The following is a 25750-nucleotide window of genomic DNA, read 5'->3' as shown; positions in this document are numbered from 1 at the left end:
TGATGGAGCGGACGAGGGGTCCCTGCCAACCCTTGATTCAAAAAGAACAAAATTCACCAAAGACAACAACCCTGAGTCACAAGAGAAGGAAGGAATATCTAACCACAACTGAAACAGCTAATTTGAAGTGAAACATGAGCACAGAATCGCAAAGATAACTACTGACATGTCTGGGAAATCGCAGTGAAAGCAGGAGGTGGGGGAGGAAAGAAGAGAGGGGGTTTGCTCTGCACGCCGCTGCACTCACTACAGCCAGCCGGGCGAGAGAGCCCGTGTTACCATATTTATTTATTCTTAACACATGTCTTAACATTTGATTCTCTGCAAATGTTCCTGAGCAGCAGCTGCATTATTTTTCATCGTTCTTTTTCAGGTGAGAAGAATGATGGACTCTTGATAAAAAATAAATAAATAAATAAAGCCTATCAATGGTCAACATATTATCATGTTGCTGTTAAGAAAACTTTGATGGAATGTAGGAACCAGGCCAAAGACTAGTATTTCTGCCTTTCTACCATCTGCATCTGCAGTGAAGTCTTTAAACCATCTCGTAGCTTGTTGAATACCAGCTTTTAAAAGGCAGAAAAATCACCATATGTGGAAAGTCCTGTGCTCTTCATCAGCAGTGATGCTATCAGAGTAAGGACATATAGGAGAGTTTTATCTACATTCCTGATCCCACACTCCACAACTAGGTCCATCTCTTGGTCATTATCACTGTCAACCTGGCCCATGGCCCTCCTGCATGACAGTTAATATAATGACGATTGTATCAGAAAATGAGTCATCAGAGCATTCTCAAGCAAACGGTCAGCTTTGCTGACACAAGAGGATCTCCTTCCCATCAATGACATACACTATCCATCTTTCCGACCCAGCGGACTCTCTTAATCCTGAATGGAATGCTGTGTACTTCCTCAGGCAAACGGATAATCAAGAGGTTTATCTAAGGGGCATGCCCATCACTCATCCCCGGCCCCATTCTAAAGCCTGTATCCTAGGTCAGGTCAGATGTGAAGAAAGCTCTTTGCTTGAATACCAAACTTTAAGCTCCCTGTAAAGATGCCTTCAGAGAAACACGGCTTAACCATATGCCCTCAAGATCTCTCTTTCTATCTTCCTTTCTTTTCTTTCTTTCTTCCTTCCTTCCTTCCTTCCTTCCCCCTCCTCTCCCTTCTCCTCTTCTCGTCCCTTCCCTTCCCTCCCTTCCTTTCTAGAGGGTGCTAAGAAGATCATCTCTGGTATAACTCCAACTCTTTCTTGCCTTCTTTTTTAACACCTATACCTTCTTCATTACATGGTGTGTGGCCTTTGAACCCTTCTGAATCGTTTTCTGGACTGTATATTTTGTTGTAAGATACCTCAAAAACTCCAAGAGTGGGTAAGTAATTAAAACTACAGTGATTTAAATGAAATCACTACATCTGGTCTTTATCTGTTTTCTATCCAATTGCAAAAAGCAGTGGGGAAAAAGAAACTACTTCTGAGCAGCAGTTCAGAAACACAGAGGTCCTACTCACAGCGATCACTGTGAGGTCTCAAAAGCAGGTCTAACCCCATCTTCCCCTCTCCCTGGAAACTGAGCATAGGGTGTGACAATAGGGGCTTAGCTGGTCAGGAGGCGCCTTCTCTCTGAGCTGGGGACATGTGTTCTCCAATCATGGTTTCAGAGGTCTCTTGCCTGGGAGAACACTTTAGAGAGAGGGAGACCATTGTTTGTGAGAGCCCACAAATGTCTCGCTGCCTCCTTCTCTGGACCCACACCCCATGATTATGTCTCATCCCCTCGGTCCACCTAGGAGTGGCCACGGGGAAAGAAAATAGTCATTATTGGCCACAGCAGTCGATGCCAGACCAGGAAACCACCTTCTCCATGGGGAGGAATGGGGAAGAGGCAGGGGACAGCTTTGGGAGCTGGAATGGAGAGACGTTGCATGTAGGTTAGAGGGCACCATGGGTGAGCCAGGCCCATCTCCTTCACTTCATCAACAGCTCCTGGTGGAATGCTTGGGCACACCGGGTTGTCCCGTATGAGCCTGACCCATTCTTGTCAACTGAGGACAAGCGACTGGATGAGGCTGAGGTCCTTCTAGCTTAACATGCAAAGATGCTCATGTTGAACAGTGCTGGCCTGAGAATTTATACTTCACAGCAGGGCTCAGCAAACTGTGGCCTGCAGGCCAAATCTGGCTGGCCACTTGTTTTTGCGCAGCCTGCAAGCTAAGAATGGTTTTACATTTTCAAATAGCTGGAAAAATATTTTTAAAAAGAGTAACATTTCATGACATGTGAGGATAATATAAAATCCCGAATTCGGTGCCCATCACTTCAGTTTCATTTGTGCACAACCTCTAGCTGCTTTGGCACGCCGGCAGCGTAGCTAAACAGTTGCTACAGACAGTATATGGCCCGCCGAACCTAAAATACTTACCTGGCTGGCCCTTTACAGAAAATGTCTGCCCACCCTGGCCTAGAGAAGGAAGAGTGTTCTGCATGATGTCCAGGGTCCACATGGAGTGGACCTGCTGAAAATGATGCTTATGTGACTGGGGAGAGCCAGCCATGGCTCTGTGAGGGAGCAGCATGCTGCCTCCCCTGGGGAGTGTATGCATTCTGTATTCTCACACTGCTCTGCTATTCTGAATGCCTGTCCCTCTGCGGGAGGAGTGGGGTCCAGGCGGGGTCAGCATGGAGAGCTCGTGGAGAAAGAGGACACGGCGAGTGCCCGGGACTGCCCTGCCCAAAAGGTGAATAATGATGGAGAACTGAAAGGGGTCCTTCGGGGCCATTTGGGTTGGGATGTTGGCCAGAGGCCTTCTTGGGGAAAGCGGGGGTTTATCATGCAGTTCTCCTTCCAAGAGCTGAGCAGCAGAGGGGTCTACACAACAGAGTACCAGACAGGGAAGGGATTAATTTTGTGTGGCTACTGAAAACACATACACATATACTACACTCCAGCCACTCAGGCTGCGACAAGTTTCTCCTGGAAAGAGCCTGGCTCTTTAGCTGCCTTTCAGTAGAAGACCTATCCCCATGGGCCCTTCTGTTGCCACCAGTGACAGAGACCGTCTCCAGGGGTGGGTACCTGAAGGGTGATGTTGAGGGGCTGGAAATGGCACTCCAGGTCATCCAGCTGAATGAAGTTGGAGGCATCCACAGACTCGCCGTACACAAAGGAGGTTGGAGACATGATTCTGAAAGAGGAAAGCATTTAATCCATCATCCTAAACCTCGGTCAAGCAACCCATGGTCACAGCTGTCTTGAGAACCCAAACATCTGTCTCTGTTTAATCTAGAACCTTGTTCCCTCCAGTGTCTTCACCAAACCCTTCCCTTCTGGAATTGTTACTTCTTTGTCCTATAAATGGACACAGCCAGACCTATGTTTCCTAAACAGAAGTTTCCAGGAATGTCTTCTCATCATAGGTCAACTCCAATAAGCTACATATACAAATAGGTACTGGGATTACATTTCTAAAATGAGGAGGAAGACAATGGTAGCTTCGATTTCAGGTTTTGTTTTTTTTAAACTGGATGACAGAATCATACATGTTCTGTTTTATCATTTCAAAAACATTTTGTGGACCGAGGAAGATTATGGCACGTTTTTAAGAAATAAATATAAATGAATTATATATTTAGCATCCTAAACCCCACTCTGTGACAAATTCACTAAAAAAAATTTAAATTTGTCAGACTACCAAAACCACTAGAAATTAGGTATTAAAAGTTGGGTCTGTTCAATGATAGCATTTTTCTTCAGATTTCAAACTGTGGCTACTGAAGATGTGATTAAGAACTCAAGCTCCGTTTGTAGCAAATGCTTTCAACACTGTCCATAGGAACAAGCCTGAGATGAGACCAAACCTGGACTCAATTTCCCAAAGAATGGATTCTAGGTTAGATTCCAGAAGCTGCTCACTTGCCCAGACACAGTCATGTAAGATTTTCGGTACCAAGTCTGAATGGACAGCAATTCACTTACTTTCAACTTAAATGTATTATTTTAAGAAACATCGTGAGTTCCCGGTGTTATTGGATGGCAAGAACTGGTTTGTTTAAATCAGCCTTGTTTTATGTTCCTGGAAAGATCAGAGGTTGATTCATGTGTTTGACGGATGGCTTCACTGGGGGCTGTTAACGCCTCAACAATGAGGCCTCCTAGGGCCTGACAACAGGATCAAGTGTTTTCTCTCCCCCCCCCCCCCCCCACCAAGGACAGGGTTTGGTTCAGGCTGCATTCTCACCATACCTCTGATGAGACAAGTAAATAAACCACATGGTTAAAAATAGAGCCACAAACAGAGGCAAATCTATGCTAATTTGCAAGTATATTCCACTGATGCCTCCTGTCTGGAGAACGTGAGGAAAAACGCCCAGAGTGCAGGAAACACCCAGAGGCTCATTCTGGCGCCCAGCAGCGTGTGAGCTACTGCAGAATGACTCCTTCTGCAACATATTAACCTTGCTGCTTCTAGCCAAGGCTGGGACCCAGAAGCACTCGAAGAGTGAAAAATGAGCAACTCTGAACCCCCAGAAAGTTCAGCTTGTGTTTGGGGCAGGGGTTCAATGGGTCCTCATTTGGCTAAACTAATTGTGCACATCCCTTTTCCACTATCAAAGAGGTATGTGCTCTGTTTTTTGAAGCCAGAAACAGGAACTGAGTTCTCATTTTCCCAGGCCTGGGCTTTGGCTGAAAATCGCCCAAGCTGTCGGGTCCCTGCAGCCCGCAGCCCTGCCTTCCTAGGCCAGTGGCACTGAGCGGCCGTGGACTTGACCCGGCACATGCTGTGCCCCGTCGTCCTTCTTCCCTGCCCATCTCCGACATCAGGCAGAGCTGCCGCTGGCTTTGCAGAAGGGGTTAACAGAAACATGCAAGGCCAGCCCTGGCCGTGTAGCTAATCAGAAAGGTGAGCTTTTCTGCAAGGCCACCAGGGCCTTGGGACACATCTGGCTGTAACCTCTGGCCCGGCAGCATTTGGCTGAGATTTGAATCCCAGGAATCATGGCCCTCTGGAGGGGTGGGTGCTGGGCACATAGGCACATAGGCACATAGGCACATAAAGGTATACAGAATGCTCAAAGACATTCTGGGGCTTAGCCTTGTCATCAAACTTCTTGTGCCACCCAGCAGGTGGGTGGGTAGCTGGGAAAGGGGAGAAAACAAGGCGGGAGGAGGGCATGAGCTGGTAGCTAAAGCTTTGCCCTGTGTTTTCAAAGCTGGGAAGAAGGGGAACCCGGAGGCCAGAAACTCCTGGCTATATGTGCAAATACAAGAAAAACACAGCATTCCACCCCGGGGCACCTCTGAGATTTGGCGACCCAGGACCGTCTACTCACGCAGTGATGGACGAGTCCACTTCGTGCATCAGCGGCACTGTCAGCATGAGGGTGTTGTCATGCAGGGACTCAGAGCGTTCCACGTTGCCACTGCATGGGAAGAGAGGGGTGAGTGCCGGTCAGTGCTGGCTACCCTGAAGCAGGCTTCGTTGTTCCATGTTAGACCTCAATCTGTCACTCTGCCAGGGCCGGCTGTGCACCTGATGTACCCTCGGTTCTGTTTCTGGTCCCTGTGCAGAGGCACGGTGGGCACTCTGTTGTCTCAGTTGTGATCCCCTCCCAAAGATAGGAGTACAAGCAGTAGGCCGGGGAGGTGACCCCAGGAGACACCAGCAGGGAGTGGAGAAGAGACAGGGAAGGGAATGAAGGCAAAAAAGGCATGTAATCCAGGAGGTCAGTGCTGTGGGCAACCGAGTTTGGACTCGCTGGAGACATCTGGGAGGCAGCGTGGAGCACACACCTCCGTCTTCCCATGGGAGGCAGGACTTTATACACGACTCCTGAGATCTGCCGCTGGGGGGCAGGGAGCATGAATTTGCTGGCACCTGTACTATGCACCCAAGATAAAGCCTAGGCAGAGTGGCAGGTGCTGGGAGCTAGAAAGCTGTCTGGTGGGTGCAGGGGAAAGATGGGTGCTGAATGGTTATGGCTGGGCACCAACAGCACGTGCCACTTCTAGAAGTGCTTGTTTCATGAAGAATGGACGAGCAAGGTTAGGGCACCGCAGCTGGGAAGGGGTTTGCTGGACTTGAGCTGCCATTTCCCACTTGGAGGCATCACCCGCCCTCCATGGACAGCCAGCCAAGCCTGGGAGAGAGGCCCTGGCCAACCCCGTCATCATAAAGACCACGGGAGCTCCCCTATAGATTTCTGGCTGCAGTACGTCCATAGACAGGCATCCCCTTTGGAGTGAGAAAGCAGAGAATGGGGACTGTGTGGTCTTTCTGGAAAGGGGAGTGCAAGGAAGCTGATGCTGTTGGGTGGCTGCCTTGTGCCAGGCATGCGCAGCATGATCTCACCGGGTCCTCAGGGGAACCCTAGAACCGTGGGGGATTGCCTGCCTCTGACAGGTAAGGAGCAGCTCAGATAGATTAGGGAACTTGCCCAAGGATCCACAGCAAACTAGGTCGGTCAGACTCCCAAACTAGGGCTTTGCCATTGTGATTCCTTCTCCAAATCTGATACCAGATTTGGGAGGTTGCTGGGGGGGGGCGAGTGGGGGAAGGGAGAGGAGAAAGAGGAGTAAAGGGAGGAGGAGGAGGGGGAGAGAGAAGACCTAGCTTCCTTTTACTATTTTGATACATTTCCAAGATGATTGTGATTATTATTCCGTGGAAGTACCGCCTTGGGAAAAGGCACGGCCGTAGGGTGCAAGCTGCGGGAGCCAGCGCTTCTAGTTGGTTCTACCACATGGCATGTATGAGGCATCCCAGTTGGAAGCCAAGTTCATCCTCCAGGGGTGGAATATAGTGGCCCCAAGACCCACTGAGGTTTGGGCACAGCTCCCTGGCCCACTCCCTGACCCCCTGCAGAGTTCCTGCCTGCTTCCTGCCCTCCCACTGCCTCCACTGTCTTCCTCTCCCACCAGCAAGTGCTAAATGCAACAATACTTAAAGAGCAGCTCACATCCCCTCTCCTTCTTTCTCCTATTGTTCTGAAACAATGGTGCTCTGTGACTCTGACCCCTGACTCCTCATCTGTCTTCCGCATATGCCGGGACATCCATCACTCAGAGGGCAGTCTGCAGAAGCAGCGGGGTCAGGTGCCCACCTGGCCTGATTCCCTTGCCCTTCCTTTCCCAGGGGGGCAATAAAAGCTTTAGCATTGCTGCTAGAGGCAGATCAGAGGTGACTGGTGACTATGGAATGGATAGGCCCGGTAACGCCCTGGCCCACTCCCTCCCCCGGCCCCGCCTGGTCTGAGTAATTGGTTCCTGATGGAAGCACCACCCCTTGCCCTGCCATTTGTCCAGCCACCTGTGGCTGCTGGCAGCTCAGGCCCAACAGTCTCATCTGTCATCGGGGGACTGCTCCAGACCGACTGAAGCTGAAAAGTTGAGATACAGAGGCCAAACATCAAAAGGCTTCCAGCCACTCTGCAAGCTCGTGACTTGGGATGCGTTCCCATGGTCTGCAAAGCCAGGCTGCTTGAGAGAGCTCTGGAGGACTGTTTAGGCTCAACTTTACGTCCTCCTAAATCCACCAGTAGGCAGGAGAGCTTCAAAGGGTGGTGACGGGGAGGACGGATATTTTAACTGTGGCTTTCAAGATAAGGAGCTTTAAGGATCTTTGTGCCAGAGCAGGGAGTCAAGTGCTGGGGCCCGCCCTCTGGGGCAGTAAGACCAGTTTTCACCAACATCTGGGAAGAAATGAGTGCCTGAGATATTCTGCGGTATGTTTAACATATAATACAGCTTCCTTACCGTCCGTGATTCCAGTGTTAGAAGTTTCTGCTAATTATTTAAGCTGCCAATACTAGGCGTCCCCTGATGTGACATCGCACTCTTCGTGCACATAAGCGCATGTTCTTGATTTTAGCAATCACATAAGTGATTAGCATTTTCTTATGTGCCCAGCGTTGCATCTGATAAATAGTATGTGCTTAACAGAAGTTTGCTGAGTGGAAACGTGCCCCGTATAGAGCCAGGGACTGCAGATGGTATCTCTCTGCCTTGGCTGCTTATTAGAATCACCTGATGTGACTATTTCACAATCCCAATGCCCAGATCTCACCCCAGACCGATCGATCTGAACCTCTGCAGGGTGGACCAGGGATCGGTGGTTTTTAAAGCCCCCCAGGTGACTCCCATGGGCGCCGCCGGTGTCTACGGCCGTGTGACTCTAACAGATAGAGCTTTCACCCTGGTGGTGTTGGCTCCCCCTTCTCTTGACACCACTGATTAGCCCTGGGCGGGGTTGGGAAGCAGGTGGAGTTTCCTCTTTTCCTATCACTTATTTCCTGCCCCAGTGTTCCTTCCCAGGAATATCGGCAGCCACAGATGGGGAGGAACCAAGAGAGCACACTAATGGATCTGCCCAACCACAGTGAGTTTTCTGTGGGTCCAAGAAACAGCAGGAGAATTAGGAACTTCCAGGTTTGATTGGCCATTTGCCTCCCTTTATGAAATTCAACAAGCTCATGCTCTGTGGGCAAGCTGTTGCATGCATCACTTCCCTCTTCACAAACTTTCTGCCTCTTTTTTTTTTTTTTTTTTTTTTTAATTTTTTTATTGTTATGTTAATCACCATATATTACATCATTAGTTTTTGGTGCAGTGTTCCATGATTCATTGTTTGTTCATAACACCCAGTGCTCCATGCAGAACGTGCCCTCCTCAATGCCCATCACCAGGCTAACCCATCCCCCTACCCCCCTCCCCTCTAGAACCCTCAGTTTGTTTTTCAGAGTCCATCATCTCTCATGGTTCGTCTCCCCCTCTGACATACTCCCCTTTTCTTCCTCTCCTGTTATCTTCTTCTTTTTCTTTTTTCTCAAAATATGTTGCATTATTTGTTTCAGAAGTACAGATCTGTGATTCAACAGTCTTGCACAATTCACAGCGCTCACCATAGCACATACCCTCCTCAATGTCTGTCACCCAGCCACCCCATCCCTCCCACCCCCAACCACTCCAGTAACACTCAGTTTCTTTCCTGAAATTAAGAATTCCTCATATCAGTGAGGTCATGTGATACATGTCTTTCTCTGATTGACTTATTTCACTCAGCATAACACCCTCCAGTTCCATCCACGTCGTTGCAAATGGCAAGATCTCATTCCTTTTGATGGCTGCATAATATTCCATTGTGTATATATACCACATCTTCTTTATCCATTCGTCTGTCGATGGGCATCTTGGCTCTTTCCACAGTTTGGCTATGGTGGACATTGCTGCTATAAACATTGGGGTACACGTACCCCTTCGGGTCCCTACATTTGTATCTTTGTGGTAAATACCCAGTAGTGCAATTGCTGGATCGAACGGTAGCTCTAATTTCAACTGTTTGAGGAACCTCCATACTGTTTTCCAGAGGGGTTGCACCAGCTTGCATTCCCACCAACAGTGTAGGAGGGTTCCCCTTTCTCCACATCCCCGCCAACATCTGTCGTTCCCTGACTTGTTAATTTTAGCCATTCTGACGGGTGTGAGGTGGTATCTCATTGAGGTTTTGATTTGGATTTCCCTGATGCCAAGCGATGTTGAGCACTTTTTCATGTGCCTGTTGGCCATTTGGATATCTTCCTTGGAGAAATGTCTGTTCATGTCTTCTGCCCATTTCTTGATTGGATTATTTGTTCTTTGGGTGTTGAGTTTGATAAGTTCTTTATAGATTTTGGATACTAGCCCTTTATCTGATATGTCATTTGCAAATATTTTCTCCCATTCTGTCGGTTGTCTTTTGGTTTTGTGGACTGTTTCTTTTGCTGTGCAGAAGCTTTTTATCTTGATGAAATCCCAATAGTTCATTTTTGCCCTGGCTTCCCGTGCCTTTGGCGATGTTTCTAGGAAGAAGTTGCTGCGGCTAAGGTCGAAAAGGTTGCTACCTGTGTTCTCCTTTAGGATTTGGATGGACTCCTGTCTCACGTTTAGGTCTTTCAACCATTTGGAGTCTATTTTTGTGTGTGGTGTAAGGAAATGGTCCAGTTTCATTCTTCTGCATGTGGCTGTCCAATTTTCCCAACACCATTTGTTGAAGAGACTGTCTTTTTGCCATTGGACATTCTTTCCTGCTTTGTCAAAAATAAGTTGACCATAGAGTTGAGGGTCCATTTCTGGGCTCTCAATTCTGTTCCATTGATCTATGTGTCTGTTTTTGTGCCAGTACCATACTGTCTTAATGATGACAGCTTTGTAATAGAGCTGGAAGTCCGGAATTGTGATGCCGCCAGCTTTGCTTTTCTTTTTCAGTATTCCTCTGGCTATTCGGGGTCTCTTCTGGTTCCATACAAATTTTAGGATTATTTGTTCCATTTCCTTGAAAAAAGTGGATGGTATTTTGATGGGGATTGCATTGAATGTGTAGATTGCTCTAGGTAGCATTGACATCTTCACAATGTTGATTCTCCCAATCCATGAGCATGGAACGTTTTTCCATTTCTTTGTGTCTTCTTCAATTTCTTTCCTGAGTATTTTATAGTTTTCTGAGTACAGATCCTTTGCCTCTTTGGTTAGATTTATTCCTAGGTATCTAATGGTTTTGGGTGCAATTGTAAATGGGATAGACTCCTTGATTTGTCTCTCTTCTGTCTTGTTGTTGGTGTATAGGAATGCCACTGATTTCTGTGCATTGATTTTATATCCTGCTACTTTACTGAATTCCTGTATGAGTTCTAGCAGTTTTGGGGTGGAGTCTTTTGGGTTTTCCACATACAGTATCATATCATCTGCAAAGAGTGAGAGTTTGACTTCCTCTTTGCCGATTTGGATGCCTTTGATTTCTTTTTGTTGTCTGATTGCTGTGGCTAGGACTTCTAATACTATGTTGAATAGCAGTGGTGAGAGTGGACATCCCTGCCGCGTTCCTGACCTTAGGGGAATAGCTCTCAGCCTTTCCCCATTGAGAATGATATTCGCTGTAGGTTTTTCGTAGATGGCTTTTATGATATTGAGGTATGTACCCTCTATCCCTATACTCTGAAGAGTTTTGATCAAGAAAGGATGTTGTACTTTGTCAAATGCTTTTTCTGCATCTATTGAGAGGATCATATGATTCTTGTTCTTTCTTTTGTTAATGTATTGTATCACGTTGATTGATTTGCGGATGTTGAACCAGCCTTGAAGCCCAGGGATAAATCCCACTTGGTCGTGGTGAATAATCCTTTTAATGTACTGTTGGATCCTATTGGCTAGTATTTTGGTGAGAATTTTTGCATCCATGTTCATCAAGGATATTGGTCTGTAATTCTCTTTTTTGATGGGGTCTTTGTCTGGTTTTGGGATCAAGGTAATGCTGGCCTCATAAAATGAGTTTGGAAGTTTCCCTTCCATTTCTATTTTTTGGAACAGTTTCAGGAGAATAGGTATTAATTCTTCTTGAAATGTCTGATAGAATTCCCCTGGGAAGCCATCTGGCCCTGGGCTTTTGTTTCTTGGGAGATTTTTGATGACTGTTTCAATTTCCTTAGTGGTTATAGGTCTGTTCAGGTTTTCTATTTCTTCCTGGTTCAATTTTGGTAGTTGATACATCTCTAGGAATGCACCCATTTCTTCCAGGTTATCTAATTTGCTGGCATAGAGTTGCTCATAATATGTTCTTATAATTGTTTGTATTTCTTTGGTGTTGGTTGTGATCTCTCCTCTTTCATTCATGATTTTGTTGATTTGGGTCATTTCTCTTTTCTTTTTGATCAGTCTGGCCAGGGGTTTATCAATCTTGTTAATTCTTTCAAAGAACCAGCTCCTAGTTTCGTTGATCTGTTCTACTGTTCTTTTGGTTTCTAGTTCGTTGATTTCTGCTCTGATCTTTATGATTTCTCTTCTCCTGCTGGGTTTAGGCTTTCTTTGCTGTTCTTTCTCCAGCTCCTTTAGGTGTAGGGTTAGGTTGTGTATTTGAGACCTTTCTTGTTTCTTGAGAAAGGCTTGTATTGCTATATACTTTCCTCTCAGGACTGCCTTTGCTGTATCCCAAAGATTTTGAACAGTTGTGTTTTCATTTTCATTGGTTTCCATGAATTTTTTTAATTCTTCTTTAATTTCTTGGTTGACCCATTCATTCTTTAGTAGGATGCTCTTTAGCCTCCATGTATTTGAGTTCTTTCCGACTTTCCTCTTGTGGTTGAGTTCTAGTTTCAAAGCATTGTGGTCTGAAAATATGCAGGGAATGATCCCAATCTTTTGGTACCGATTGAGACCTGATTTGTGACCTAGGATGTGATCAATTCTGGAGAATGTTCCATGGGCACTAGAGAAGAATGTGTATTCCGTTGCTTTGGGATGGAATGTTCTGAATATGTCTGTGAAGTCCATTTGGTCCAGTGTGTCATTTAAAGTCTTTATATCCTTGTTGATCTTTTGCTTAGATGATCTGTCCATTTCAGTCAGGGGGGTGTTAAAGTCCCCCACTATTATTGTATTGTTGTCAATGTGTTTCTTTGCTTTTGTTATTAATTGCCTTATATAATTGGCTGCTCCCATGTTCGGGGCATAGATATTTACAATTGTTAGATCTTCTTGTTGGATGGACCCTTTAAGTAGGATATAGTGTCCTTCCTCATCTCTTATTACAGTCTTTGTTTTAAAATCTAGTTTGTCTGATATAAGGATTGCCACCCCAGCTTTCTTTTGGTGTCCATTAGCATGGTAAATGGTTTTCCACCCCCTCACTTTCAATCTGGGGGTGTCTTTGGGTGTAAAATGAGTCTCTTGCAGACAGCATATTGATGGGTCTTGTTTTTTAATCCAATCTGATAGCCTGTGTCTTTTGATTGGGGCATTTAGCCCATTTACATTCAGGGTAACTATTGAAAGGTATGAATTTAGTGCCATTGTATTACCTGTAAGGTGACTGTTAACTGTCTGTTGTCTGTGTTCGTTTCTGCTCTTTGCTGCTTTTAGGTTCTCTCTTTGCTTAGAGGACCCCTCTCAATATTTCTTGGAGGGCTGGTTTCGTGTTTGCAAATTCCTTTAGTTTTTGTTTGTTCTGGAAGCTTTTGATCTCTCCTTCTATTTTCAATGATAGCTTAGCTGGATATAGTATTCTTGGCTGCATATTTTTCTCGTTTAGTGCTCTGAAGATATCTTGCCAGTCCTTTCTGGCCTGCCAGGTCTCTGTGGATAGGTCTGTTGCCAATCTAATGTTTCTACCATTGTAGGTTACATATCTCTTCTCCCGAGCTGCTTTCAGGATTTTCTCTTTGTCTCTGAGACTCGTAAGTTTTACTATTAGATGTCGGGGTGTTGACCTATTTTTATTGATTTTGAGAGGGGTTCTCTGTGCCTCCTGGATTTTAATGCCTGTTTCCTTCCTCACATTAGGGAAGTTCTCTGCTATAATTTGCTCCAATATACCTTCTGCCCCTCTCTCTCTCTCTTCTTCTTCTGGGATCCCAATTATTCTAATGTTGTTTCGTCTTATCGTATCACTTATCTCTCGAATTCTGCCCTCGTGATCCTGTAGTTGTTTCTCTCTCTTTTTCTCAGCCTCTTTATTTTCTATCATTTGGTCTTCTATATCGCTGATTCTCTCTTCTGCCTCATTTATCCTAGCATTTAGTGCCCCCATTTTTGATTGCACCTCATCAATAGCCTTTTTGATTTCGATTTGGTTAGATTTTAGTTCTTTTATTTCTCCAGAAAGGGTTTCTCTAATAACTTCCACGCTTTTTTCAAGCCCAGCTAGTATCTTTAAAGTCATGATTCTGAACTCTAGGTCTGACATCGTACTAATGTCCATATTGAGTAGGTCCCTGGCTGACGGTACTACCTCTTGTTCTTTTTGCTGAGGTGATTTCTTTCGTCTTGTCATTTTGTCCAGAGGAGAATAGATGAATGAGAGAACAAAAGGCTAACAGGTTTACAACGTCCCCAGCAAATATACTGTATACAAATCAGAAAAGACCTGAAACCAGGGGAAAAGAAAGGGAAAGAAAGAAAAAAGAAAGAGAAAAAGAAAAAAAAAAAGAAAAAAGATAAAAACAAAAACAAAACAATTCAAAAAAGGCAGAATATGATCAAATATGATCACGCTAGTGCATAGATCAGTGCCACACACTAGATTTTGGGCGTATTTTGGTCTGTTAGAAAAAAGTGCCTCCTAAAATTTTAAAGGAAGAAAGGCATATATGTACAAAATAAGGGTTGATACAATGAAGGGATGGAAGATGACTGTAAAGATGAAAATTATAAAAGATTTTATAAAAGGACTTGGTAAGATAAGTTGTTTGAAAAAAGAAAGGAGATTTAAGGGAAAAAAAAAAAAAAAAAGGAAAAAGGGAGAGAATGTGATCAGGCAGGAGACTAGAACAAAGCCATACACTAGTGGTTTAGGGTATATTTTGATCTGTTAGAAGAAACTGTACCTCAAAATTTTAAAGAGAGAACAACTTATATATATATGCCAAAAACAAGGATAACTACTATGAAGGGATAAAATATGACTCTAAAAATGAAAAAAAAAAAATAAAAAATGTTTTTTTTTTTTAAAAAAAGGGATTTATAAGATGTTGGTTGAAAAAGGGAAAAAGAAAAATAAAAGTCAACAAAAATTAACTTTGATGAAATAATGAATCATGGTAAAAAAAAAAAAAAAAAAAAAAAAAAAAGCCATGAATCTATGTGCAGTATTCCCCTAGCGCTGGAGTTCTCCTGTTCTCCTTGATCGATCAACTTGGTCTTGGCTTGCTGGCTGTTTGTGTTGATCTTCTGGGGGAGGGGCCTGTTGCTGTGGTTTCCAAATGTCTTTGCCGGAGGCAGAATTGCCCCGCCCTTGTCGGTCCGGGCTAAGGAAGCTGCTCCAGTTTGCTCTCAGGAGCTTTTGTTCCCTGCAAGCTCTCGGTACAGCTTTGGAGGAGCAGGGCGAAAATGGCGGCCTCCCAGTCTCCGCCCGGAGGAGCTGAGAACTCGGGGCCCCACTCCTCGGTGCGCCCCCAGAGAAAAGCAGTCACTCCCGTGTCCCCGGTCTCTGGCCGCACTCCGTGCTCACCCGGCCTGTGATCGAGCGTTGCTATCTCTGGCACCCGACCCCGCTCGGAGTCTCCAAACCCAGCAGATCCCTGCAGTGCGTTCCCGTACTGCTCCTCCCCGGGAAGGAAGAGGAGTCTCCCCGGATCTGCTGCTTGTTGGGTCCTTGCTGGGGGAGCCGTGCCCCGACTGGGCCGCAGATCACAGTTTATGGCCACCCCGAGCTGAGAGCCCGCGCCTCGGCTCCGTCTCTGCAGCCGGCTTCCCCGCTCCGATACCTGGGAGCTCTGCCGCACTCAGGCACCCCCACTCTCTCTGTGACCCCAAGGGTCCTGAGACCACACTGTCCCGGGAGGATTCCACCCCCCGCTTAGCCACTGCAGCGACGTCCCTCCGCCGAGCCAACTTTTAAAAGGTCCGATTTTGTGCTCCGCGGCTCTAGCACTTGCCAGAAGCGGCCGGCGGAGGCCCCTCCCCCGCCGTCTATCCTCCCGAATATCGCCTCGGATTCACTTCTCTGCACGTCCTACCTTCCAGTAAGTGGTCGCTTCTCTGTTCAGAGAGTTGTTGCTACTCTCCTGTTCGATCTCCTGTTGAGTTCGTAGGTGTTCAGAATGGTTTGATCCCTATTCAGTTGAATTCCTGAGACCAGACAAAATCTAGGTCTCCTACTCCTCCGCCATCTTGCTCCGCCCTCTCAATTTTCTAAGTTCTTTAGCTCAAACTTTCTGCCTCTTGAATGTAGTGCAGACTCTCTGAGGCTACATGGCCTTCCATGGCTCAGCCCAATCTCCTCTGTCAGCCCATCTTCCGCTGCCCTGTATGCCCCCCTGCCCCGAGATGGCTCACGAATCCCCAGTTCCCCACAGTGCCCACCACCCACCTGGTTGTCACAGAGCAGGCTGACCTGTGTACCTCTGTGCCTCTGTGTCTTCAGCCTGAAAACAGACTCCTCTGTTTAAATGCTATCTCCCCAAGGAGGCCCTTCTGGATTCTGGCAATGGGAACGAAGTCCACCTTCTCTACACTTTGTATGTATTTCTATTAGATCACAGTCATGTTTTATGTGAACGCGAATTATGGGATCTTGAAACAGGATGAATAAGAAATAACCAAGTCTCACACGATTTCCAAGGTTGCAAGCCCAGCCAAATGTAATCTGTGTTGAAATGCTAGCACCCCACGGCAGGCCACCCTTGCCACGCTAGAAAGCTGTGCAGGATTTCTGAGCTTGCTGGGCTGTATTTGAACAATTACGGCTGTTGCTATTTATGCCGACTTTTTACATATGCTTAGTGTGTGGTCTGTAAGTTCAACCAGTGCTGAACTGAAGGCCAGAAAGCCATCAGCTCTGGAGTGGAAGCTGGACGCAGTGACACAGGGTAAAGAAGGCCAAACACACACTGTGATGTGCTGTGTTCTTATTTTTAGGAGAGAGAACATTCTCTAAAATATTTGTGATAATGCTAAAAAAAAAAAAAAAAAAAGCAAAATACAGAAAGCAACACTGAAGCCAAAATATGTGGTTGTGGTTGTGGATTGAGGGGGCTCTGATAATGTATGCTTCCAGCATCACAGTCATCCCCAAGGGAAAGGGAATCTTAATTCTGTGAGCTTTAAATAACGTCGAGACTAAGGAAGTCCTCAAATGAAAACAAAATTAAAGAGCAGTGGGAGATGAAATCAGAGCTTCTTTGTGTCTGCATCCTACAGACATGGCTGCCAGCCACTGTCATGTTGTACTTGTTGGGGACCGATCTGAGCTTCCCAGATGCCCGGCGGCTAGAGACGGAGAGGGGGTACCTGAGGGCAAAGCCATTAGTGAGGGGCCAGAACAGACCACAGAGAACTGAAAGATGCAGAGCTTGGGAAGAATCTCAGTCCAAGACTCTGGGGAATTGGTGTTTTTGTGAAAATTCAGGAATCACTCAGGGGGTGAGTACGACAGTATGTTGGTTCAGATGCACATTTTGGCTGAGGTATAAGGGATGCCAGATTCAGAGGAAAGCACCAGACCAGGATTTACTACAGCTCAGGGCAAAAACCCGAGATGTCATATCAAGGATGTAACAGAGCTGAGAAAGGAGGATTTCTGAGAAACAGCTTTTAGAGAGAGACGTGTTGGAGGTGGTCCGGGGGGAGGGTGTCTGCCCTTTAAAGCACACTTCAGGGCACCTTGATCAGCACGGTGGAGCGGGGGGGGGGGGGGGGGGAGGCTGCCCAGGGAATGGAGGGGAGGGCTGCTGGCTTTCCCTCTCTTGGCCCAGCGAACGAGAAGGGGACAAGCAAGAATCCCGGCATTTCCAGAGACCACCAGGGCAGAGGCTACTGAGTGGCGCCTATATGCGAAAGCCAGTGTGAGGTCACCTTTGGTCCTGTCCCTGAGGGCATGGTCTCAGCAGCAGAAGTTGAAGGGGTGGGTGTCTGGCTGCAAGAGGCTGAGGTTGGAGGACAGGAAGAGGGAGGGACTCGCAGGTGAGAACCCCCAGCTGGGGGCTGGCTATCCAAAGGCAAGAGTCAGCTTGAAATACCCATGTGGCCCGGGGAGTGCTCCTCCCGGTTAAGGGGGGTGAGCACTTTTCTATTTGACTCACACTTCCCACAGGCCCTGCTGTGAGCCTGGGGTGGGGTGGGGGTGCTCAGGTACTCTCCCAGGGGAATTGGGGGGGGGGGGGGCGGTGGCGGGACACAGCAGCAGAACCACTGCAAGAAAGCAAGATGGTTCCTGAGAGAGAGGCAGGCTTCCCTTCTGCAGCTCGCCCTCACCGAAGGGAGAAAGCATTCACTTTAAACCAAGTTTTGATGATTGCAGGGGACACCTTAATTATAGTTTTGTGAATCTGTTGTGAGACTTGAAGTGATGGCAGAGCTCTGCACTACCCAAGAGAGACCTGAGAATGCACAGGACTGTCCTAGACCATCCCCCTCCCCCCAAGACAGGGAAAAGACTAACCCCACCAAGTGGGCTTAAAGAGAGTACGGGACATAAAAAAGATGCTTTGTGATTGCCAGCGAATGCGTCACGCTTGCCAGATGAATGGGCACAATCCTGGTTCCCGCTGACGTTATATATTCACTTGCTCATTATCTATCCCCCTGCCCCCAGCACACTCGTTCCCCAAGAGTAGGGACTTTGCCAACGTCTTACACAGTGCCTGGCTTGTGGAAAGGGCTCAAACATTTGCAGACTGAAAGAGTGAAGCATGCCTGCCCTGGGCTAGGTCTTCTCTCATCCCCTGTAGGAAGCTGTGTGTCTGCCTCCATCTCTAGACTGGAGCCTTCTTGAGATGGTTTGGGATGCAAGACTCGCTCTCATTCATCCACGATCCCTCTCAGCCCTGGTCTGGTCCTCTCCCCGTGGCAACCACTTGATGATCGTGCAGGGGAGTGGACAGAGTGGTCCAAAGCGTGACTCCTTGCTCTCTCTGGGGGCCAGAGACAGCGGAGCCGGTGCCCCTGCTATTCTGTTCAGTGCATCACCCCAACAGGCTGGCCCCAATCTGGCTCATCTGAAGTCTGGGAAATGGCATTCTTTATAATTCGGAATGTGGGATGAGGAGCTCCTTCTCAGCTCCTGAGGGCATTCTCTTCCACAAAGGAAGGCTTGGGTTGAGCACCCTCATTTCAAGGGTGACCATGCAGGTGGTGGTAGTAGGGGGGCTTTAGTTCCATAAAGCTGAGCCCATTGCTTCACTCTGTACCCCAGATCCTGAGGGTCTTTAGGTCTGAACCCTGTGCTAACCTTGTGACTCCACTGAGCATCCTTCCCTGGTTGACTTTCAGCCCCTGGTTCCACTGCCTGCTCACCCAGTGTCTGGCCTTCCAGTTTCCTGGCCTCTATTAGCCATGCAGTTCCTCATTTTGTTTTCTCATCATTTTCAGTGGCTCCTGCCTGACCTTGGCCTTCAGGGTGTTTGGTTCAGATCGCCAGACCACCTCTGGGATGGACTTAGGATTCTTGGCATGAAATTTCCTTTGGAGGTTAAGGTAACTATAGATAAGACACAATAACTGAATGTAATGCATGATCCTTGACTGGACTCTGGACCCGTGAAAAAGGGGCTGAAAAGTCCTTGAGAAGACTAGAACTACTGGAGCATGGACCATAGAGGAGATAAAAGCATTGTGTCAGTGTTACGTTTCTGACATCTGCTGTACTGGTTATTGAAGAAAATGGCCTCATTCTTAGGAAATGCACACTGGGGTCCTTATAGGAAGGACACATGGTTTCTGCAACTTACTTTCAGATGGTTAAGAAAAAAAACTATATGTAGAGAATGATAAAGTAAATGGAGGAAAGTGTCAGCATTGGGTGAGGCTGGGTAATGGCTGCCTGAGACTTCCTTGAATTATGCTTTGCAACATTTCCGGTAAGTTCAAAATCCTCTCCAAATAAAAATTCAAATTACAAAAGTAGCCTTGGGTATCCAACCTACACCCCAATCAAAGTTTGCTTCTTCCTATTCACCCACCTAACTTCCTCTCCTTCCACCCCGCTGTCAGCCAAGTGCTACCCAAATGGCGCTTCAAGGCGCATGTGGATTCTGGCTGGTGGAGGCAGCTGACAACCCCTAAGGCCCTCCTGTGGCTTGAGGCCACACTGGAGACAGAGGGGCAGGGGTACACTCCTGAGGGTAGAAGTCACCCTGCACGGTCCCCTGCCCTAACTCTCCCTCCACCACAAGGTGTCCAGGACAAGCCCTGTCTCGAGGAGCATGTCTTGGGGCCTCTGACAACAGGCCTGGCGCAGCCCTCAGGCTGCTGTGCCCTCTCCCTGCATCAAGGAATACAACCCACAGAGGAAGTCTGTGAACTAACCAACCACATGAACTTGAATCAGAATCCTCACCTCCCCCAGTCTGTCTCTCCTTGGCTGTAAAAATCATTACCTCCGACCCAGATGATCCCCAGTCCCTCCCAGCTCAGTCCAACCTGGCCAGCTGCATAAGCACAACTGGAGAGACACCAGCCCTGAGAGCTCCCATCCCAGCCAGTGTTCTGGGGCTCTATCGCTCAACTGTTTCTTCCTCCTCAGCATCCTGAGCATCATCAAAGCGTGACCAGGGAATGTCCTTTCCTGTTCCCATAAATCTGTATCTTTGGGGAAAAAAAAAAGTAAAGCTCCCCCTTACCTCTGAGCAGTAATGATGAAGCTAAGGACTTCCTCTTCCCCAGACAGGTGGCTTGTGTCAAAGATCACGCTGAATTCGTACTAGGGGAAAAGAAAGTGACATCTGAACTCAGTAAGCATTCCACACTTAAAAATACCACAGTCTTCTGCAGTTTATGACCTCTGGAAGCTCATTTGCATGACAAGCTTTATTTTTTTATGCGTATCTTTCTGGTTGCCAGGCCAGAGATACAGCTTTAGCAATTAAACCAAGCCGGGACTGTGCTCTGTTGAGAGGCACGTTATTTTTCAGCAACTGAGGGTCTCTAGGAAGTGATATGTTTGTCTCTTAAACCAGGCCTTTCTAAGTATCGCTCCCACACCATCTTCCTAATGTTTGCCACACCTGCGTACCATATCACCTATGTTATTTACTGTTACTTTCATTGCCACTTTTTTTGTTTAAAGACTATTTTTTTAAATTTTATTTTATTTAAATTCAATTAACTAACATATAGTGTATTATTAGTTTCAGAGGTAGAGTTCTGTGATTTGCATATAACACCCAGTGCTCATTACATCATGTGCCCTCCTTAATGCCCATCACCCAATTACCCCATTCCCCCACCAGCAACCCTCAGTTTGTTTCCTAGAGTTAAGAATCCCTTGTGGTTTGTCTCCCTCTCTGATTTTGTCTTATTTTATTTTTCCCTCTCTTCCCCTATGATCGGTTTCATTTCTTAAATTCCACATATGAGTGAGATCATATAATTGTCTTTCTCTGACACTCTCACTTAACATAATATCCTGTAGTTTCATCCACGTCATTGCAAATGGCAAGATTTCATTTTTTTGATGTCTGAGTAATATTCCATTGTGTATATGAACCACATCTTCCTTATCCATTCATCTATCGATGGACATCTGGGCTCCTTCCACAGAGTGTGGACATTGCTGCTATAAATATTGGGGTGCAGGTGCCCCTTCGGATCACTACATTTGTATCTTTGGGGGTAAATACCGAGTACTGCAATTGCTGGGTCATAGGGTAGCTCTATTTTCAACTTTTTGAGGAAACTCCATACTGTTTTCCAGAGTGGCTATACTACTTTAGCAGGAAAATTTCTATCATGCTCACAGATGGGAATCAGGATCACTTATCAGTAAGAGAAGGTTGTCATAAAAATAAATGAAAACAAAGCCCCACTGCATTCTGTGGCCTGCTGAGGGCTCTGAGCCTAAGGTCTACTCTATTTTGGTAAGAGGGAGATTAGCAAGAGCTAGGGAGGTGTTGAAGACAGGCTGGCGCTATGGGAGACTTTCTCCTGCATGTGATCCAGGAGAAGGAGTGTTGAATAGGTAATAACTGTCTCGCTGTTAGAGTCAATGTTGTTTAGTGCAGTGTCCATGTTTGGCCTAAAATAATCTCAGGAGCGGCCTACCATCATCTCAGGCACTCCCCATGGCAAGCATCCTATGACTTGGGGAAGACTGCCCTGAGCAAATGGTTTTCACCATGTACACATTGGGTATGTGTGGGAATGTGGGAGGGACCCCCTGGTAGGGGTTACAGGGCCAGGCTTGACCACAAACTGAGTATGTGATCTTGGCCAAGACACTCACTCTCTTTGCCTTTCAATAAAAATGAGAGGATTGACACAATGCTTCTTAAGTTTCATCGTAAGAGTCTGTGATTATTTAATAGCTAAGTATTTGGGTTCCTTAGTGACTAATGCTAGGCACTGGTCTACCTTTGCAACACTGGATTCAACTGCACTAAATGTGGCCTGAAAGTAATGAACGCTGACCCATCAGATAGAGCGGACACCGGACATCCCTCTCGAGACAGAAATTTCTGTTGCTGCGGGGCTCTGTCAGTCGCCAGGGAGGGTGGGGACATGGAGACAGGACAGGAAGCAGAGCTGGAGGACACAAAGGAAGGGAAAGTCAAAGGGACAAGAGTCAGAACTGGCAGGAGATCTGAATCAAATACTCTAAAGACCCAGGTGAGGTGAGAAGCCAAAATCGGAGAGGGGGGCCTGGGAGAACAGAAGGTCAGAGACTGGGCAGGCTGGTCGTGAGAGACAGAAACAGATGGCCACCAGAGTAAGCTGACGGTGCAGTCACGAGGCTTAGCAGGCCGGCTGCAGCCTGATGAGCCACAGGGGCTGAGGCACGGGGCAGGGCAAGCCAGGTGTGGGCATGAGTGGTCCCCGGCCCTGCTGGGTCCCTCCTTGGGCTCTCTCTAGGGACTCAACCCTAGACCTCCTGCCTCCAGCTTTAGTGTTGCTCCAGTCTAAACCTCTGTATGTGGGAGGAAAGTAGCTGCATTACCACCGAGCTGGGAAAAAATCCAACTTTCCAACGTTCCTACTTCCATTGGTTCCATGACTATTTTGAGAGTTAATGACTTTTGACAAAATTTAATGCTCCAGAATTCAACGTGGCTTTGTTTTCACTGTATTCATTCTTATGACTACCCTCTCTTTATGGTAAGTGATCCTGGATCCGTATGTGAGAGTGATAAAATTTTCCTTTTAAAATAACCTTTAAGCTAAAACTAGGAAGACACACCTTAGGTTTGATTTGGGATGTTGGCTGGATTTTACCCATGAAATGGCAACTATTAATGTTTTTCAATTAAGTAGATTTTCTGTTGCTGAAAAGATTTCAATGAAATGTGTGTGTGGAGGTGCCACGTATGTTTCTATGGGCAATAATGTCCAGGGTTCAAGGACATTAAAAGGTTCTTAAAAGGGTTAGGAATCGTGGATGTAAGAGCCATCGTCATTTGGAGCAGGCACCTTCAATGGGGCTGAGGGGTTCGAGTGACTTGCTATGAAATCAGCAAATCTTCTTTCTCACTTGAACTTCTCACAACTGGCTTGCAAAACAGCCACGAGGTACTGGGACCAAAATGCCTTGGAGATTAAAACAAGTTGATTCTGTGACATAGGCAGGAGAGAAGGATTAAACTTTCATTATTTTTTTTAAGGGGGAAAAAAGTTAGACAAAGGAATATGAAATTTCCTTCAAATCATAGCAGGAAAAATAGCTTCCATTTCAAAAGGCAGACCTGATCTTTTAGATTCTAGTTTTGCTTCCAACAATCACATCTTCTATGTATCTTTGCATATCCTTATAATACTGGCACATACCAGAATGTTCCATGAACGTTTGAATACGCTGGACCATATTATTGTTTCAGCTTAGAAAATTTGGCTCCGTATAAATACCAAAGTGAGTCTAATTTCTTTTGCTTTAAAAAAAATGAATTGCAATACCATTATTTATGTTTTAAGAATTTTAAGAGGTCTCTTCAGAAAATTGTGAGTGCCCAGGGGAGTGACAGTCAGAACCGTAGGTCACTAGCCCAGACCACATTTCTCCTATATAGTCGTACTCACAGTGGCATGGAATGTCCCAGAGAAAGATTTTTAAGGAGGCCAACCAGATCGTGCTTGCCAAAGTACCAAGGCCATGGTGTGTCTCTCACATTTGGGGTATGTCATGTGGATCAAAGAGGAACAGCAGTGGGGAGGGCCCCTGTGGAGTAGTAGATCGCGCCCCCCCCCCTTGGGAGCTGGGCAGTGCCATTGTGCAAGGCAGGGGTGGGGTGGGGTTGGGGGGGATAGAGAAAGCCTGGGGGGCAGGGTACAGCTGACAGGGCAGGTGGCTGATGGGAAGGGCTGGGGGCCTGCTGCAAAGTAAGTGTCCCGTCTCTGCCCCTTACCTTCGATTTTGACCTCATGAAAGGGAATCCCACGCTGCATTTGAGGAAGTCTGATTCGAGCAGTTCACAGGAAATGCCCATTTCCTCCTGAAAGAGAAAAGGCACCAATGGATGGGCTGGCTGCGTGGAGACAAATGTGTGTAAGTGGCCTCCGCAAGGCAAACTGAGACTTCAGCAGACGCAGTCCTTCTTGGGGGAAGTTCCCAGACAATATCATTGTTGGCTCGGGTGGGAGGGAAGCCTGCGACCAGGCTGAGTCCCCAGTCCTCCTCTGGTAGCCCACCCTCCCCATGAGCTCCGTGGGAAGGCAGGCATCCAGAACATTCTTAACTAATGTTTCGGCTCTGAACCTTGGTGCTCTCCTGTTGAACTGGGCCAGGCTGCATGTGAGCCAGATGCCTTCAAAAGTTTGGATGAAACACAATCACGTCATCTTCCGGGACACTTTCTCCTAGCCCACACTCTAATCCTGCCTTTCAAGATCTTGCTAGTTTAGGAAAGACAAACTAAGAAAATCACACCAAGTAAAATACAGGGATTCTTTCCATAGCCTGAGGTGGTGAGGGCTGAGCTGGTCCCCTGCAAGCCTTCCCAGGTACAAGAGCAAGGAGAGGTCTCCTAGTGTAGCCCGCTGAGGCTGGACTCTATATACAGCGGCACGAGAAACCAGGACAGGGGTCGTGGGGGACTGCTGTCTTTCTACCTGGACACGTGGTCTACAACCAAGGTCAAAGGAAAGCCAGGAGGCTCTTCATAACCCACAGGTTCCAAGTTACTGAAGCCAAATCAAGACTTCCATGTTGTAGATTTTGGAGAAGGAGAAGCCACAAAACTAGCACTTGCTGAATATCTAGCAGCCAGGACATCAAAGTTCAATGAGGTCATGTGCCTTCCCCAAGGTCATTCTTGGTGGACTCTAAAGTTGTTCCCACTATCAGGAATACTTTTCCTCAGTCCTCCTTCCAAGGCTTACTTCATGCATCTTGGCCCCAAATCCTCCTGGGTGCCAAGTTCACACACATAGTGTGGAAGCGGCACAGGATTCAGAATGGACCCTGAGCTTCTATGGGGTAACTGAGTCAGCATATCACCTACCACGACCAGCGTGAAGGGCACGGGTCTGAAAGATGTTAGTCCCCATCCTTGAAGAGCTCATAGCTTAGAAAGAAGAGACCTCCCAGCAGACAAACAGACATTTACACGGAAGTGTGAGGGGCTGCTCTTGGAACCTAGGGGATATGCATCGTCAAGTTCAGTAAGGAAACCAGAGGATAATTTCTCAAATGCTGTCTCAGGACCTGCATGTCCCAAAGACTGGTCCTGATGATTCACTGTGGGGGCTTTATTCCCATCTCCTTCCTCCTGTTCCTCCCTGTAGAAACAATGTCCACAACTGGCCCAAGGAGAAGCTCCTCTAAATCCTAGCTTATCAATTTGTGGGCATCAGGGGCAGCGAGCCCAAGCCTAGGTGACGTTGGTTCTCGGTTTCACATCCGTCATGGGGTATAATTACTCTCAAGAGCGTCTCAGCATATATATAAATTACATGAGTTCTCAACCCAGTTCTAAACTCCCTTTGTGAAGTTCCATACCTCACTGGAAAGCCCTTTCAAACCAGGAGAGAGGTTTTCCATTCAAGTCAAAGGTCTATCCATTCTTGAAGTAAAGATTCATTGCTCCGAAGACTTTTTAGTTTTTGCGTGGGTGTAAAGGAATGACTGTGACTTCAAAATTTGCTCTGGAACTTGAGAGGACCTCAGTTTACTTGGCTTTGGCTTCAGACTGCTTTTGATTATTCAAGAGCTGCTGAAATTACTTCTTTTTGTTAATTCCAAAATGCTAGAAAGTAATGCACAAGCCAGCATTTATTGCATTATTCCGAGTCTCTCTGCCACCCTACATAGTCTACTAGAGATTGCAGAATTCTGGTTGGACCTTGGTGGGGCTA

The 25750-nt window shown here is 46.8% G+C and overlaps 1 protein-coding gene across 1 annotated transcript in view; it reads right to left on the bottom strand.

The window, feature by feature from the left end:
* Positions 1-25750, bottom strand: part of ITGA9 (integrin subunit alpha 9) — a 337384-nt gene that overhangs the window by 61373 nt on the left and 250261 nt on the right. The window contains 4 exon segments of the mRNA XM_027583039.2: positions 3086-3194; positions 5341-5430; positions 20092-20171; positions 23803-23889. Coding sequence (XP_027438840.2) covers positions 3086-3194; positions 5341-5430; positions 20092-20171; positions 23803-23889 — 366 coding nt within the window.

This window comes from Zalophus californianus, chromosome 1 (genome assembly GCF_009762305.2).
Source record: "Zalophus californianus isolate mZalCal1 chromosome 1, mZalCal1.pri.v2, whole genome shotgun sequence".
NCBI classification, from domain to species: Eukaryota; Metazoa; Chordata; class Mammalia; order Carnivora; family Otariidae; genus Zalophus; species Zalophus californianus.
This window is presented reverse-complemented; position numbering and strand designations above follow the sequence as displayed.